This window comes from Cucumis sativus, chromosome 7, assembly GCF_000004075.3.
Source record: "Cucumis sativus cultivar 9930 chromosome 7, Cucumber_9930_V3, whole genome shotgun sequence".
In the NCBI taxonomy this organism is placed as follows: Eukaryota; Viridiplantae; Streptophyta; class Magnoliopsida; order Cucurbitales; family Cucurbitaceae; genus Cucumis; species Cucumis sativus.
Window position 1 is genome coordinate 10,409,821 of NC_026661.2, and position 17,247 is coordinate 10,427,067.

Consider the following 17,247-nt stretch of genomic DNA (forward strand, 5'->3'; position numbering starts at 1 on the left):
TCCTAATGTAAACACATGGCTACCACTTGTAGAGCTTGATACAGAGCCTTCACTGGGATATTTCCTTCTAGCTTTGAATCTGCCATTAGTGTAAATTTCCTTTCACAAAGCATATTGCATGATTAATCAATTTTAAGAACTAACTGGTTAACAATAACGAAACTAGTTTGGCAGCTACTATTAACAGAATATACCACTAACCCAATAACAATATCGAGCACCTATGAGTTTTTCCCCCAAAGCCGAACCAATAGCTCAAAATCTTTTGAGTTAATATAGAATGTGTTCGTGAGCAAACTAATTTAGTTTGCAACGTAAAAAAGAGGAGGAGAGAAGATACATAAAAAAATTTAGTAATACTGTAACAAAGAGTGATTTCAAGTACAAATATTATTGCTATAGTTTAATTAAAGGTTACAAATACTTGTAAGCACCCAACTCACATCAAGTTTGGTGAGTTAAAACTTTGGGCTTATTATTATAACTTCATCTGTCTGTGTTATCTTTAAAACGCCACAGTTCATATTAAAACATATTACAAAGAATAATAATGAAGATGAGGTTGCTTATTAAGCTACCCATTCACAATTTTCGGGAGCCAACCTGAATCTAACTGATCAATAACTGGTTTAGACATACACTTTCAACTAACAAGTTAGAAGTTTAAATTGAACTCAAAAGAAAAATGGAAAATCCAACGAGTTAAAAGCTACCATATTTATAATGGCTAGGAGCTGTGTCCAAAGTTTTCTCATTTTATTTCTTTGGTAAATTTTCAAATCACCTCCCATCACCTTCAACATCAACATTTTTACCTTCAATATAATTTCTATCAGGAGAAGTTGAACATGAGTATGAACTGAATTCCGACCCTGATACCGACTCCGAATCTGATTCGTCGTCTACGTCTTCATCGACGTCCTTGTTCACAGCTAAATATTGAAGTGCTGTAACCACATCGCTAATCAATGGCCGAGTGTTTGGCTCGTCTTGTAAACACATGGCTACCACTGCTAGAGCTTGATACAGAGCCTTCACTGGGTAATTTCCTTCTAGCTTTGGATCCGCCATTAGTGTGAATTTCCTTCTGTCTTTAAAAAGTGGTTGTGCCTACAATGTAGATAAAATGGTTTAGAATCAACAAATAATTTAGAATTTGTCAAATCACCCGTTAACCCAAAAGAAAATTTGTACTTTAATCTCCTATAGGCTCTCCAGACCATAAGATCTGATAACATGTCAGTTCAGTTGAGAATTAAATTAGTATCAAATCTCGTAATTGAGTATTAAAATTTATACTTTAATCTCCTACGAAAAGAAAATTGATTGTGGTGAAATTGTTGGCTTATTAAAATGTTTAAAAACTAATTAAATATGGATGATTGTCATAGACGAAGCATACCCAAGAAATTAAATTCTTTTGTCCACTTGGTTTTGTGGTGTCAATAACTCTTCTTCCTGTGATGATCTCCAAGAAGACAACACCAAAACTGTAGACATCGGATTTGGTGGACAATTTTCCGGTAAGCGCATATTCAGGAGCACAATAACCATAAGTTCCCATCACTCTGGTGGAAACATGAGATTTATCTCCGATGGGACCTATCTTTGCAAGACCAAAATCAGAGAGCTTTGCATTGAATTCTTCATCCAACAATATATTTGAAGCTTTAAAGTCGCGGTATATCACGGGAGCTGGTTTGACGGTATCATGCAAGTATTCGAGTCCTCTTGCGACTCCTTCCACGATTTTCATCCTTGTGTTCCAGTCTAGAGGTGGCTTATTTGAAGGTGTACTACCTACAAATAATATACAGATCAATTATACTGTGCCAAGCCCAAGATTATTAATCAATCTTTAATTTAGTTATTCATCAATCATAATCCATGGTTAAAGAAATTTCAATGCTTCAATTTTGAATTGAACTTCAATTATATAAGTAAAGGGTATAAATATTGTAAGTCGTCAAAATATTTGAAGATCATCACCTGAAATTATTCCATCGTCTGAAATAAAACATTGTTGAAGCGTTGATGAGCCTACAAATAATAATGTTCACAAGTACTCTAAATTTCATAATCTTGAAGGCAACAAAATTGCTATATAATGTAAAGTTTTTTCTACTTTTTTTTAAATTTTACTTGCATTATTGGAATTACTTACTTTGTTTTTTTCAATATCATATTTAATTTCAACTAATTATGGAGTTGTTGTCAAAGTTCTTCCTCAAATTCATGTTGATGTAGTGAGTTATTTTCAATTTTTTTTTCATACATAGTATTTTTTATTTTCTTTGTTAAATTCTTTATGAATAGAATATGTTTTTCCCCTTGTAATTTGAGACACTTTGGATTCATAATATATGATGCTTTAGTTAAATTTGTATTGTTACTTATAAAGCTATACCCTCACACATATATGTGACTTATTATGTTTGCTTCAACATACTTGGAAATTCTTGCATCTACACATCCATTCTAATACAAACAAACTCATATATTAATTCTCATAAATAGTCCCTAGTTCAATAATAGAAAGAACATGGTGTGAAGTTTTTTTTTTTTTTTCAATCTAAGAATAAGTATCCAACTATGAGGAATAAATTATAATTTTATAACTATAAGAAGCATATAAATTGTGGAATGAATATGGAAACATACCAAATAGATGATCTTCCAAGGAACCATTAGGCATAAACTCATAAACCAAAATCCTTTGATTTGCATCAGCACAATACCCAACCAAATTGACAAGATTGGGATGATGAAGAAGGCTCAACATCAAAACCTCTACAAGAAATTCTCTATCCCCTTGAAATCCATTTGGATCAAGTCGCTTCACGGCGGTTATCTACATTGTAAATATTTTTTAAAACTATAGAGACCAAATTTGTAATTAATTAACTGAAAAGAAGAAGTTTGAAATGGTACTTGTTTTGTGGTACGAATGAAGGCTTTGTAAACCCTTCCAAAACCACCTTCTCCCAATAGATTTTGGTAGTTGAAGTTATTTGTTGCAACACATAGCTCACGAAATGTAAAAGTTTGAGCCAATATCTTTCCTTTTCCCAACCTCTTTATCTCCCCTTTTGTGTACCTTCCTCTACCTGCAATTATTTACTTATTTTCTTTTTCTTTTAATGAAGAATGTAGGCAATAATAACTAATACTGTCTTAAATAAGAAACACCTTTATAAAAAAAATGCTACCAAATGCCTCCACCTTATAACAATTTGAAGCTTAACTTTGTTTCGAACCTAAGTACTTAGTTTGAGCTATAAGACTCTTGTGATTTTGGATTTTATCAGCATCACTAACATAAAATGCCATATTATCTTTCTATAAGCTCACTCCTGTGTGACCTTAAACATAAGTCTTTCATGTCATTGTTTTCTATTTCATATAGAAAACGATCCACTAAATAAATATATGTTGTTGACATCACTTATATACTAAATAGTTTTTTCCTTTCCAACCGGCGAGGGACTTTTATTAAATATAAAAATTTCACAATAAGTTGTACAGTTTTGTTTTTTACTAAAAACACATTCCAAAGTTCAACGTACCATTAAAAAATATGCAAAGAATTATTGGGTTTTGTTCGATCACTATTTTGTGTTTGAAATTATTCTTATTATCCCACAATTTCTCAATTATATCTTGTGATCTTCCCCAATAGAGTAAACAATTAAATTTGTAGCCAATTTTTGAAAAAAAAACCAAGTTTTTAAAACTATTATTTTTCTTTTCAGTTGTTTCAAAGCTTGGTTCAAAATTTGAAAATAAATAACAAAACAAATCAAATAAAAGGTTAAAAGCAGTGTTTGTAGATTTGAAGAAAATAAAAATAAAAAAACCAAAAAAGTATCAAAGAGAGAACTTAAAAGACTACAAATTTATTATGCAAAAGAAAATACCATTGGGTTGGAAAGATTCAAATGCATAGAGGTCTCATGAGAAGAAGTATGATAATTATTAAAGAGGTGGGAGAGAGAGGGTACCAGATCTGAAGGAAAGATTAGCAAAAGAGGCTAAAGTTTTTGTGTCATTGTATTCCTTAATGCTTTTCTTCAAAGAATTCCTATTCACTCTTTCCTCTGACATGCAACATTTTAACCACCTCATCTTCTTTCTTTCTTTTTAATTCACAAACTCCAAATAATTATTTAATTTCACTTACAAAATGGCAATTTATAATGAATAATGTTTGGAAAGCAAAGCACATAAATAACAGAAGAAGAAACCATATAGGAGACTGAAATGGAAAAAGAAAACAGAAAACACGTAAAGGAATTGTTGGATACTACATCAGGAAATAGAACTAAAACTTTTCATTTCTTGTCTGCTTTTAGGGGAAAAAAGCTGTAGCATGATAGTTTAATTTGTTTAATTGTTTTCTTTTTCCCTTTTGTGTTTCCTGTCCAAAACCACCAACTTTGGTTTTGAGAGAGACTTGGGAGTCAAATTTGCTAATTTTGGGAGATGAGTAGTTGGCCTCTGTTAACAATAAAATTCAAGTCTTGTGGTGATTTAATTAACATGATATCAAAATATGAAGTTTAGGTTTATTATACCATGCATACTGCAATGGATTTTCTTCTCTAATTAATGTTTACAACTGCTTGCTAATTGCGGTGCAAATTTTAGAGTCCAAGTGTGTTATATTGTTTGCTATATTTATATGAGATTAGTTTTTCAACCAAAATCCTCGTTTCATTCTTACGTCTTGGATTAAAATTTTTATTTGGTTTGTAAGTTTTAAGATATATTGTTAGAGTTTCAATTTAGTTTTCGAGGTCTTTTAAGTTTTGAGTTAGGTTTTAATTTAGTCTTCGACCTGTTATAATAATGTTACAATTTTTTGTTCTTAAAACTTGAGATCTATTTCAATTTTAATTTTAAGGTTTAAATATTTAAACATTTTAATCTCAAATTTGTATCAAATATTCACTTTCCATCTTTTAATTAATTTTTAAAAATGGTAAAGAATTAATTTTAATAGGCCAAATAAGGAAGTTCTCATTTACATCATTAATTTAGTATAATATAAATAAGAAAATAATTTGAATTTAATTTCAAAAATTATATATAATTAATTATTTATTATAAGGTTATAAATGTCCTTAAAATTTACGAAAACCTAATCAAAAAAATAAATCATAATTTAGGACATTTGTGAAATTTTCTAGTAAATTTAGGTTTTTTGTCTAAATCTTTCTAGAATGTAAACATCTAATTGACTAAAGCGCACACTAAAATATGAGGTGGTGGACTTTGGTGAATTAATTACATGCATATTTACATATAATTATTATAGGTAGAGAGCTTTTGAATTGTTGTAAAATATTTTGGCCTTTTGGTTATTTTTACTTTTTAAACAAAATTACCAAAGGAATTACTCTACCAACTTTCAAACCTAATTCCATCCTCCAATTTCCGTCCATCTCTTACTCAAACCCTTCACTTATCAGATCCCATAACTCGATTTTAAGTTTGGAGAATTCAAATCAACACTTGTGGTGGTCCAGTTTGAGTTCGTAAGAAGATTACGAGTAATCGAAAGCTACAAAGGTATGATGACTTTAAACCCTAATTCTATTATTAATTAGGAAGTTTTAAGCATGTTAATTTCTTAGATTAGATGCAATTAAAGTATAATTGATTTGTTTTTGGCTGTGTATGTCTACAGTTTACATGAGAAGAGTGGATAAATTGTACACTTGATTGGAATATGACATGTCTTAGGAATGTAAATAAAATCAATATGAAATTGAGTGTTCAAATTGTGTGGTGATTGGTGTTTTGGAAGGAGGAAAATTATATATGTTATGTGGTGAAGTGTTATAAGAAAATTGTTTTAAATTTGTGTTTAGTATATGTTTTCTTTGTAGGAATTTGTTATGTTTTAGCTATGAGAAAAAAAATTAAACAACCTTTGGTGCTAAAAATTTTAGGAAACTAACTGTACATTTGGAAATTATAAAAATAGGAAAAGTATTCCATACAAAATCGATTTTATTTATAAGAAAAAATCTTAATTTTCATAAATATAACAAAACACCAAAATATTTATAAGGGTAACAAAATAAAAAAGCCGACTATTATTTTTAATATTTTAGGTTTGTCCTTCCTTTCTATCTTTTTCTTTTCAAATTGCAAATATAAAAGATGGAAAAAAAAATAGTTGGATATTTGGTAGCCAAAAACTCGAACCTTAACTATCCAATCCATATTATAAGTGAGTTTGCTTGAAAATTTTGATTTTTTTTAGTTGGGTTGGGTCTCGGGTTGGATGGTTGAAAATTCGAGTTAGGTCAGAATTATTATAATATATATATATATATATATATATTTATTATTTATTTAATAAAAGTTAAACAATCTTATGAGTTTGTGAGATTTTTTTTTTGTCTAACTTTAACTTGCATCCCATTTACAAGCATTAAAATTTAGAAACAAAAAAAAAGATAATAATAATAATACAACCCGATGACACAATTCAACATAATCCATATTTTAGGGGTTGAGTTGGAAACTTAATTTTGATTTTTTGGGTTGACAAACCAACCAACTCGAAAATATGAGTATGTACCAAATTTGAACAATAAAAAAATCTGCAAAAAAATCAAATCAAATGGACGATAAATCTCAACAACCTTTGAAAAAATTAGTTTATATTTGGGTACCCTGCATTTCTTGGCATTTCTATCAGTAAAGTGTGGGGGGTTTTTTAGAATAAATATTAAAATTAAAAATTGGGAGCTGATCACTAGGTTAAGCGGGTGAAAAGAGAGATATAATGGAGAAAATGTAGGAAAGAATTGGATAGTGAAAGTTGGGTGAAGTTTCTTCAAATCATAAATCTCCTTAAATTAAGGACCCCATCACCCAACCCAACTGTTTAGGAGTCCATCACTCCATCCACTGGAGAATCATATAACTGCTTGTTTATGCCGTTCTCCTACCCATTGACAGAACCCTTTCATAATCCTAGGATTTCAGATGAAGTTCAAATTCTTACGCTTGAGGAACATAAGCGCTGAAGATTTCCATGGAAATTTCAAATTCCGCTTCCAATCAAACCTTGTAAAACGTTTTCTTCCTCACATTCCCACTTCACACAGGCCCTTCTCCGTCGTCTCCGATCCTATTCATCATATACTGAGTTGTCACAATCTAACCCCTTCGCCTAGAAACTGTCATGATAGAACTCTGGTTTCCGACTCTATTGCTGTCTCCGACGAACCCATCACCGTTCATCCAGATGACCCATCTGCTGTTTATGTCCAAAACGTCCTCTATTTCAGAAGGCACAAACCAGTGGAGGACATCGAGAGGGCTCTTAGTCTATGCGACCTTGTGCTAACCGATGATTTTGTTCTCAAGGTGCTGCGAAGACATCGATCAGATTGGAATCCCGCCTTCATTTTCTTCAATTGGGTTCTCAAAAGAGGTACCAACGAAGAGAAATTCACCCCTGGTTCTGTTATTTACAATGAGATTCTTGTTATTCTCGGGAAATTCCGCCGCTTTGAGGAAGTAGACAAGGTGCTTGTGGAAATGTCTAAGAGAAAGGAGCTTGTTAATGAGGAAACGTATTCAGTTCTTCTTAATAGATATGCTGCAGCGCATAAAGTGGAGGAAGCAATTAGCATTTTCTACAGAAGGCAAGAGTTTGGACTTGAGATGAATTTGATTGCATTTCAGTCACTTTTGATGTGGTTATGCAGGTACAAGCATGTAGAAGCTGCAGAGACCCTGTTCCATTCCAAGAAGCATGAGTTTGTTACTGATATAAAGACAAGCAATATTATCCTCAATGGGTGGTGTGTGTTGGGGAATGTTCATGAGGCCAAAAGGTTTTGGAGGGAGATAATTGAATCAAAATGCGAGCCTGATATATACACTTATGGAACTTTGATTAACTCATTGACAAAGAAAGGAAAGCTGGGGACAGCTTTGAAGTTGTTTAGAGCCATGTGGGAGAGAGGATTGACAACTGATGTTGTGATCTGCAATTGCATCATTGATGCCCTTTGTTTCAAGAAGAGGATTCCTGAAGCTCTAGAGATCTTCAAGGAAATGAATGAGAGAGGGTGTGCAGCAAATGTTGCAACTTACAACACTCTTATCAAACACCTTTGTAAAATTAGGAGGATGGAGAAGGTTAATGAGCTTTTGAATGAAATGGAAGAGAGAAAAGGGAGCTGTTGGCCAAATTCTGTGACTTTTATCTATTTACTCGGGTCGGTAAGAGGTCCGGAGGAAGTTCCAGTACTTTTTCAAAGGATGGAAAGAAGTGGCTGCAAGATGACTAGTGACATATACAATCTGATTCTGAGATTGTATATGGACTGGGATATACAGGAAAGGGTTAAGTCTACTTGGAATGAAATGAAAGAGATGGGGTTGGGACCCGATCGTCGCTCTTACACGATTATGATTCATGGGTTATATGAGAAGGGAAGAACAAAAGATGGGCTGCGCTATTTCAATGAGATGACATTGAAGGGAATTATGCCGGAGCCGAAGACTGAAAAGTTGGTGAATGCTACGAATGTCAAAGAACCAAAATGCCAGAAAGCAGAGCCAAGTAGATAAGCTTATTAAGTAAGTGCCAAATCTTGGAAAAGTAGATAAGCTACCTGCAACTGGGAGAAATTAAAACGAAAAACAGCCCCATAAATGTGCTTTCTCTCACGATTAAAGTTTGTTGCAGCCATTGCTAATACGTTTCTTTCGATGGGGAAGAGTTTTCTCTACACATTATCTACATGGGCGTTTGAGGAGCTTTCAGGGTTCATCAGGTAAAAGTTTGTTTTTTCAATGCAATACACTGACAATCTTATTTATGTTAACATACGTTTTCTGAGTTATATGATTACTTGTTTGTTTGGATTGCCTATAAAAGTAAGTGTGTTTTAGAAATGTGAAAAACGATTTTGTTAGAAAACTATTTATCATTAAAACACTCTTATGTCTTGGTTACTTTTTCTCGAGAGTGTTTCTATTTCACAAATTTGCATGTAAATTTGGGTTGCCTGACACTAAAATCGAATTACTTTGTTTCTTTTAGTTTATATTTTTAATATATGTATATATTTTTATTATATTAAGTTGAAAACAAAAAAACTATTAAACATTATGATAGTTGGGAGTGGCCAGTTGTCATAGCGCATAGGTCTCGATCCCAAGCACAAACTAACTGTAGCTGGTCTTGCTAGGATCATGATTGTCGGTCTAGAGTCCCAATTGTCGATAACCAGAGACCAACGATCAGGACTGACGAGAAGTGGCCAGCAATCAGGACTACTAATCAAGGATGTGGACTGTGGATCAATGATCAATGACCAGTTCAATGACAGGGACCAGAGAAAGAAGATCAAGGACAAGGGATCGGGGTATGGTGACTGGCAACAACTCACATCATCTGAATGTCATTGGTCATTAGCCCTCTGGCCTAACTGTTGGCCATTGGCTGTTCCTGGTGGGTGGTTGTTGTCAGTTCCCGATCATTGATCTTTCGTTTGTGGTCACTAACCATCTGTTGCCAGTCTTGGTCTCTGATTGTGGTTCTCAGTTTCCATTTCCTATTGATAACCATTGGTAGCCTAACAATATGACTTGTAACTAGTGGCTAGTGGTGGACTGGGACTGCGGAATTCTGACCAGCGATTGGCACTAAGAATTCGGTATGGATGATTGAAAACCAAGACCGACGACTGCAGACTGCTGATGGAGATCAAGGATCGTCGACTGGTGACCACTCAAGGCATTGATGAATAACAACCAGTTTGACATTTGGGATTGGGGATCCGATGCTGGCGATTGGGACTAGGGACCATCAAAAAGGGATTCGTTGAATTTGTCTCCCACAACCAAATCCTTTGGCTGCACACTACCATTTCCTTAAACCTCTGAAGTTGATCCATCACAAACTCCATTGAAGGGATTGGAGAAGAAGTAAGGAGCCCATTTCATCTGCTGTGTCATCTATCAATCCTTGCCTTCTCCTCTGTTCTATTTTTTGCTTGCACCGTATATCATTTTTTCATGATTGTAATTGTAATGAGACATTTCCTAAGACTGTCCTAGTTTCCTTCTCAAGATTTGGTTTAAGGCCCGGGCGATAACCTTGTTTTGTTTTCTTCCATTTACTCTTTGAAGGACGATCAATTTTCAAGCCTATCATAGATTCTAATTGGCATAGAAGTTAATGTGAATCCCAGAACCACCAACATTCAACAGAACAAAAATCCTCCACTTCTTTTGGTAACCATGGTGTTTTTTTTTATTTTGCTTTCAAAATTAAACTTATACACACTGCAAATTATTTTTAAAAGTTAAATTAAAGTTTTGAAAACTAAAAAATGTAGCTTCAAAAAAAAAATTCTTTTTTTTTTTTTAGAATTTGGCAAACCATTTAACCATTGTATTTACAAAAAAGAAATGAAGGTAAAATAAGCTTAGACTTTTAAAAATATAAGAAAAGAAAATTGAAATGATTACCAAACAAATCTTTCACATATATGACATCATAAATGCATGAATATGACGTGGATCGAATTTTCCACAAATTTTCTGAATTATTAAAATGTCTTCGACTTTCCTCCAAATTAATAAGTACTTATTAATGAGATTGTAATTTATTGCTCAAATATTTATCCTAGTAGAATTTTAACTTCTACTGAGATGTTTTTTTCAATAGTAAATTTAGTCATAAATTTCGGATTTTAATAGTTGTTTTGAATATTCATTGTAGTTTTGAATTTTTTTAAATCTAGCCATAAAATTTGTTTTGAATTTTAAAATAGCATAGTACATTCATTATTCAAATTTCAGATTTGTTATTATATATTATACCTTTAATCAGTCTTAAACAAGATTTACACATTGTAATTAATCGGTCAAACATATATCCTACTCAAATTTCAACTTCAACTAAGATCTTTCGAATTGAAACTTTTACCATAGAAAAATTACATAAATGACAAATATTTAAAAAAGAATAGCTTATGACACTAAATTTTTTACCTATTGAAAATATGAAAAAATGGAAGGTATCAAACGGCTATCAGACAGTAATCACAGGGCTATCAGACACTAATCATAAGACTATCATAGAGTCGTCACTTTAAAATTTGCTACTTTTGTAAATTTAGAAAATATTGTTACATGGGTTCTATTATATATAAAAGTCCATTAAACTAGTAAAATATTTTCATAATTTTCATATTTGCCTTTGAATATTATAGACTATTCGTCACTTCTCATTCTTCCTTCTTACTTCCTCGTGATTTCTTCTCTTCCCAATTTTTTCATCTCCTCTTCCAATTTTTTTTTATTCTATTTTAAAATTATTTATTCTTCTATTTAAATCTCCTATTTCATCTTCATCATTTTCAGCAAGATTCTTTGAAACTGTTTCACGATTGTTTCAATATATTTTTTTTAATCTTCTTCATATTTGGGAATATCAAGATCGTTTAAATATCATTTTAAATGATTGACACAGTCATTGTTTACTAACGTCAGCAGGAGCGTTTAAATTTAAAGCATTTTTTTGTCCATCATTAAAATGAACTATACAATCGTGTATCATGACCTAAAATATCTTTTTACTCCCCAAATTTTGATGAATATGTGCTTTTGGTTCCTGAGTTTTAAAAATGATAGTTTTAGTCTCAGGTTTATAATAATAGACTAATTTGATGATTGGATTTTCAAAAGGTACATTTTTAACCCTAAGTTTAAAAGATAGGTTCATAAGGTCATAAAATGTATTTTATGTTTGATTTTTTTAAAATTAATTATATGATATTTAAAATTAGAAAAATAGTCTTAGGGAGAATTTGTGATTTTTAGAAGTTATTGTTCTAATTTAAAATGTTATATAATTATTTAAAGTAGAAGTATAAAGTTATTTGACGAACCTTTAAAACCTAATTTTAAAAATTCAATGACTAAAATTGTATAATATTTTAAAAACTCGGGGACCAAATAGATCTATTCATATAAACGTGTGAACTAAAAATGTCTATTTTTAAAAGTCATGGATTCATCGAAACCTACAAAATAAAATGATAATTTTCCCAAGAAAATGTCTTACTCGAATTTGAAAACGTAAAAAAATATAGGAATTATAAGTAACATTTCTACAATGATTTCATTTGGGAAAAATAAAATATGGAAAACATGTAATTTATATTATGAAGAAGAAATTGCAAGAGTTAGATACAATACAACATGCTATTGTTATTCCATTCTCGTGAATTTCTTCAAGTGGCAAATTCCAATTAAAAAATCTCTACTTCTTTCTCTAGTAATGCAGAATATGGACCCAGACATTGCACAAAAATGAGACCTAAACTCAAGAATGTAGAATAGATTATCAGCATATATATTTCTCCATCACACATAACTCTCTACTCTACACTACACAAACTCCAGCAGCCAGTGATCTCAGTGAGACCGTAATTCCTGAAGATAGCGACCCATTTTTTGGGCACCAATAAACAGGAAGACTGGCAATCTGTGCCAAGAAAATTGAACACGAGGTTGAAGGAGAGAAGTTTAAGTTTGATGAAATATTACCAAACGAGCAGAGTAAACTAAGCACGATAACCCCAACCCTGTTTTGCAGGAACCATATCCTTTGTTGATTTGTCCAACTGAGAGTCACAAGGGAAGTGAGTTAGAAGATATGGAGATAGGCAGCTTCAAAGGATATTAGAATTAGTTGAAATGTGCTCTTTTTGTCCTTTGAAACAGATAGTATCACTAACAAAAAACTTCCATTGTATTTTTGCAGAAGATATAGCTCTTGAATATAATCATCCAGAAAACACTAATTAAGGATATATAATTTCATTCTAATATAAGGTAAACTCATGGAAACAGAAATTTGGTTATTTTAAGTACTCACAAGTCACACTGAACCCTATTCTCAACCATTGTCTTAGATTATGCATAATCTCAAATTCACATTAAAATGGGGAAAAATTTTATTATGAGAAAAAAAACATTTCAAATCTATATCATGTTTATTAATTTGGTTGAAAATAAAAAATAAGACTTTGATGTGAAGAAAATGTTATTTTTGCTTTCTCAACCCTTCCAAATGACAAGGAATGAGTAGATGAAAATATTTCTTTTAGAGTAAAAAGCGTTCCTTCTTTAAAAAAAATTCACTTATGTTTTTGTAAGGCAAAGTTGATCGTTTTTTAGATTAGAGTGAAGACAAAGTATTGGAGAGGAAGCAGGAGAATGGGGAGTGGTGACGAGAGAAAGGAAAAAAATAAAAAACATTGGGGAATTGTTTGAGAAAAATAGGGGGAATTATTTTTTTTTTTTTAAACTTTTTAAATTTTGTTTTTGGTTTTGTTTTGTTTCTAATTAAATTTAAAATTTAAATTCAAATTCAATTTCTTTTATAAAAATAAAATAAACATAAAAAAATAAATAAATGGATATAGAAAATAAAAATTGAAGAACAAAATACGATATCTACAATTAACAAAGTGAAACAGAGAAGTAATACATAAGAATTGGTAACCAGTTTGGTCATCAACACCTACATACGAGGGGCTATGCCTAAATAACAAGAGCATTCACTAGACTAAACGAAAACAGTTGCAAGTAATAACTTATCTTTGAAGTAATCTTGATAGATAATACGATTAGACTAGTAATCACTTAGGCTACCCTCTAAGTAGTTGATCCTTAATTAATAGAATCAAGTTCTCATTGAATTATTCACACTAGAACTATAGTGTCGGTAGGCTCCCCATAACCTAACCACTACAACTTCTCTTCTCATAAAATGTTGTTCAACTCGTCAATTACAACTTGTCTTACATGATAAAATCCAAAACTACGGTCTCTCTAAGAATAAGCAAAAAGCGCACAAGGCAAAAGAAAACTTGAGTAGTCGTACTTCGTAGAATACAAAAGATAAAATTGTTTAATCTTCACGAAGGACTCCAACCACCTTATTAAGCAAAAAAAATCTAATTAACCACTAAGGTAATATAATCAACACACCATAATGTCGGGATTCTTTAACTAATACAAAAAGGAATTAGTTCGATAAGGAAAGAAATTAAATAAAAGAGTATTTTTTTTAGAGCAAATTTAAACAATAACAAACTCCCCTAAATTCCTTTATGGCCAGACAAGAGCAATAACTCTGCCACCAACAACAACCGAGAAAGACATGCTCTTGTGGACCAATAACCATCAACCACCATCTCTCCCTTTGTCGTCCGGAAAAGTAATTTAGGCACAAGTGGGAGGATCAATAACAAAAGTAGAAGCTTCCCCATCTTGTTGCAGAATAATACGTAGAATTAGCACAAGAGAATCAATGTGCCTTGGACGGTCAGTCAGTTCTTGAATATTGCTGCTCAAACTCCTAAATTATGAGGTCAACAAATGAAGAACCTAATTTCATAAGGCAAGAGGAAAGAGAAATCCACCATCTAGGGTACGTAGATCCATAGAAAGATGTAGATCAGTAGCTGTAGGTGGCTGGATCTGATGAATAATGTCAGGGACATGACTGCCCTGAGTGATGTAGCTTGGAGATAGAAGGATCAGGAGCATCATCGTTGTATAAAAATGAAAGGATGTTGCGATAAAATAAGAATATTGAAGAGGCACGAGAGAGGAATTTGAAGCTTGAGGCCATGTGACTCAATATGCTGCTTTAATTGACTGATAACAAAAGAGCCAAAGTTAACACGTGCTTTAATACCAATTAAGTAAATTAAGTGAGGTAAAGTGGGAGACACCGTAGAGACATGCATGGAACGGCGCCAACTATGCAAACAAATCTTGTGTAAGATCACATACTTCACACTCAGTTTATGTAACACCCCACCCCGAGCACCTGCTTGCTCAGCCCCAGATGTGGCGAAAAGCCAATGGATGTCATCTCCTTCTAAACAACACCGGTGACCTTGACTACTAATCCTTTACCATGTTAAACGACTTGAGTAATTTAAAACTTACGTAGTGAAAAATATGAGAAACATACTTTAACAGATTTCCTTATATTAGCACGGAGTAAGTTTAGGCTAAAATGTCATTTATTTGTAGACATCACACTAAGCAAAAGAAAGACAAAAATCTTAACTGACTTAACCTTACACATAACTATATGTACGTTATTATATACAAAGATCTAGGACTAACCCTCAGCAACAAAACTATAAACAACTTGGCACAGTAGACTGGAGACATGACCAGGTTCTTGGATCAGGGCATCTACCTGAAAAATGAGAAAAGCATTTGGAAAGGGTGAACTAAATAGGCCCGTGAGTGACAATTATATAAAACATGCTTTCCAAACGATTTAACTTTAAATCATTGACTTTTACACAAAGAAATCATAAAGAAATCATTAAAACCTCTTTCTATCTTTTACTACTATACCACATGAATTATGATATCTACGAGGTAAAATCCAGGCATCGGTAGTGACTCATCCTATTATATCTACAATGTGGTAAGTAACTTACAGATCTTCATCTCGAGAGATCACAAACTAGATATCTATTTGTAGAACCCTCATCTCGTTAATATGTCCCAATGGTAGAAATCTAGGTATATTTATTGAATATCTTCATCAAAGGAACCTTTTGTGCACATGTCATATCTTCCGAAGGGTTGCTATATATATATATATATATCTTATGGTATAGTCTAAAACATGTTAAAATCATTATATAATTCAAAAACTTATCATAAACAAACTTGCTTTGTAAATCTAACAAATGTTTCTTAATTCATGCTTTGGAAACATTTGCTTAATCAGTAAACTCAAGTATTCATATATCAAAGCATGCTTAAAACATTTGATAATAAATCACATTAATTTAGAAATCAACTTTAAACTCATTTTGTCACTCACGGATAGTAGCTTAGACATTCGATGTATAAATTTGTCCGATCTCCTCTTGACCTAAAAGAACGAAAAATAATTCCATTTAACTCTCTTTAGTCATAAAAACATCAAAGTTTTGCTTAAATTTTCCTAAAATATAAAAAATAGCCCAAAAACACCCATTTAGATTGGTTGGCACGCAGGGGGTGGGCGACATGGCTAGCTCGCACACGCATGGCCTGGATAGGCCAGCCGCCTTCTAACCTCGCAAGGGTCATAGCCTACTCGCGCCTTACACATCTCACCTGTGTGCGCACACGTGTAGGGCTTGCCGCGTGTTTTCATGGTCCCACATGTCTTTGCGTGTCTGTATGTCCAACACCAGTCCAAAACGCCACACTAACCTCTTTTAACCTATAATCCATGGTCATTTCACCTAGCAACCCCTAATACTCCCAACAACCTCTACCATCCAGAAACTCATTTTCGGCCAGAACTTTACTTCTACTTTAAAGCTTAATAACTTACAATCCAAAACTCAAATATAAATACTTTCTTCTACAAAGTTGTTGCAAATTTTCTTAAAATTTTTACCTAAAAGATTAAGCCAAAAAACTTCTCGTAATGAGTTCTGTAGTCTCCTTGAAGTGAAGATTGCTCAGAAATTTTTAGAGAATGATCTTTCTCTCTTCTTTCAACTCAAACTCAATCTTTCCTCTCTCAAATTCGTCCGAAAGCCCTAACTTAGAAAATAGACTCAATTTTTAAACTTTTGAGACCAATTTTAGTAAAAATGCACGAGTACTTTAGGAGAAAATGAAATCTGAAGTGACCTATTTATACTGAGTTGTGCATCAATTTTTATTGACTCCTCCTACCAACCAAAATCTAAGTTAAGCATGCACATGATACCTAGAATTCACTTAACCAACTCTACCTCTTTCTCATCTCGCCTAACCAAAACGCTGAAGTGTCATACTCAAGTCAAAACGTCTTGCTAACCTCACTTGACATGGCCGCTAACCTCTTTTTGCATAACCAAGGCTTTGTGCCTATCTTCTCAACGGCAACCTAACCTCTAAGAAGTCTTCTTGCCAAGCCAAAATGCCCAAACTAACCTCTATAGACACTCTTCTCGCTTAACCAAAGCCATCTCACCAAGCATACACGAAGGTTAATTTAGCCTTCACGACCACACACCACACACACATACTTACAACCTAGCTTACCACAACTTGTCCAAATAAAATCTCTTTGACATCCTTCTTGCCTAGCACACAATCAAAACGCCAAGATAACCTCTTTAGAGGTTATTTCCTTCTCTTTTGGTAACCTACCAAGTCCAAAATGCCAAACCCATG

At 32.7% G+C, this 17,247-nt stretch overlaps 2 protein-coding genes across 6 annotated transcripts; one reads left to right on the plus strand and one right to left on the minus strand.

Moving 5' to 3' along the window:
* Positions 1 to 463: 463 nt before the first annotated feature.
* LOC101203232 (probable serine/threonine-protein kinase PBL23) lies at positions 464 to 4,125 on the minus strand. 2 transcript variants are annotated; one of them, XM_011660663.2, is made up of 6 exons: positions 4,002 to 4,104; positions 3,246 to 3,257; positions 2,932 to 3,101; positions 2,658 to 2,851; positions 1,403 to 1,796; positions 464 to 1,110 (listed from the first exon to the last, which is right to left on the minus strand). In XM_011660663.2, exons 1-6 carry the CDS (start codon positions 4,102 to 4,104, stop codon positions 781 to 783), a joined length of 1,203 nt encoding a protein of 400 aa, XP_011658965.1. In that variant the 3' UTR covers positions 464 to 780. The 2 variants fall into 2 exon arrangements, with proteins under 2 accessions (XP_011658965.1, XP_031745051.1); XM_031889191.1 differs by lacking the exon at positions 3,246 to 3,257 and having other exon boundaries at positions 2,932 to 3,107; positions 4,002 to 4,125.
* Positions 4,126 to 6,808: 2,683 nt separating this feature from the next.
* On the plus strand, positions 6,809 to 10,209 carry LOC101203470 (putative pentatricopeptide repeat-containing protein At3g15200). 4 transcript variants are annotated; one of them, XM_004139816.3, is made up of 3 exons: positions 6,809 to 8,610; positions 8,720 to 8,807; positions 9,225 to 10,209. In XM_004139816.3, the coding sequence occupies exon 1, from the start codon at positions 7,003 to 7,005 to the stop codon at positions 8,599 to 8,601; it is 1,599 nt and encodes a 532-aa protein (XP_004139864.1). In that variant the 5' UTR covers positions 6,809 to 7,002; the 3' UTR covers positions 8,602 to 8,610; positions 8,720 to 8,807; positions 9,225 to 10,209. The 4 variants fall into 4 exon arrangements, with proteins under 4 accessions (XP_004139864.1, XP_031745235.1, XP_011658966.1 ...); XM_031889375.1 differs by having other exon boundaries at positions 9,635 to 10,209; XM_011660664.2 differs by having other exon boundaries at positions 6,809 to 8,807.
* Positions 10,210 to 17,247: the final 7,038 nt, after the last annotated feature.

Excerpts from the sequence above, each read along its gene's own strand:
- LOC101203232 (XM_031889191.1), bottom strand. The coding sequence starts at position 4,125 with ATGAGGTGGTTAAAATGTTGCATGTCAGAGGAAAGAGTGAATAGGAAT. Across the intron at positions 1,797-2,657 it reads GAAGATCATCTATTTGGTAT|TACACCTTCAAATAAGCCAC; the intron begins GTTTCCATATTC and ends ATTTGTAGGTAG. Across the intron at positions 1,111-1,402 it reads AAAAGAATTTAATTTCTTGG|GCACAACCACTTTTTAAAGA; the intron begins GTATGCTTCGTC and ends TCTACATTGTAG.
- LOC101203470 (XM_011660664.2), top strand. The coding sequence starts at position 7,003 with ATGAAGTTCAAATTCTTACGCTTGAGGAACATAAGCGCTGAAGATTTC.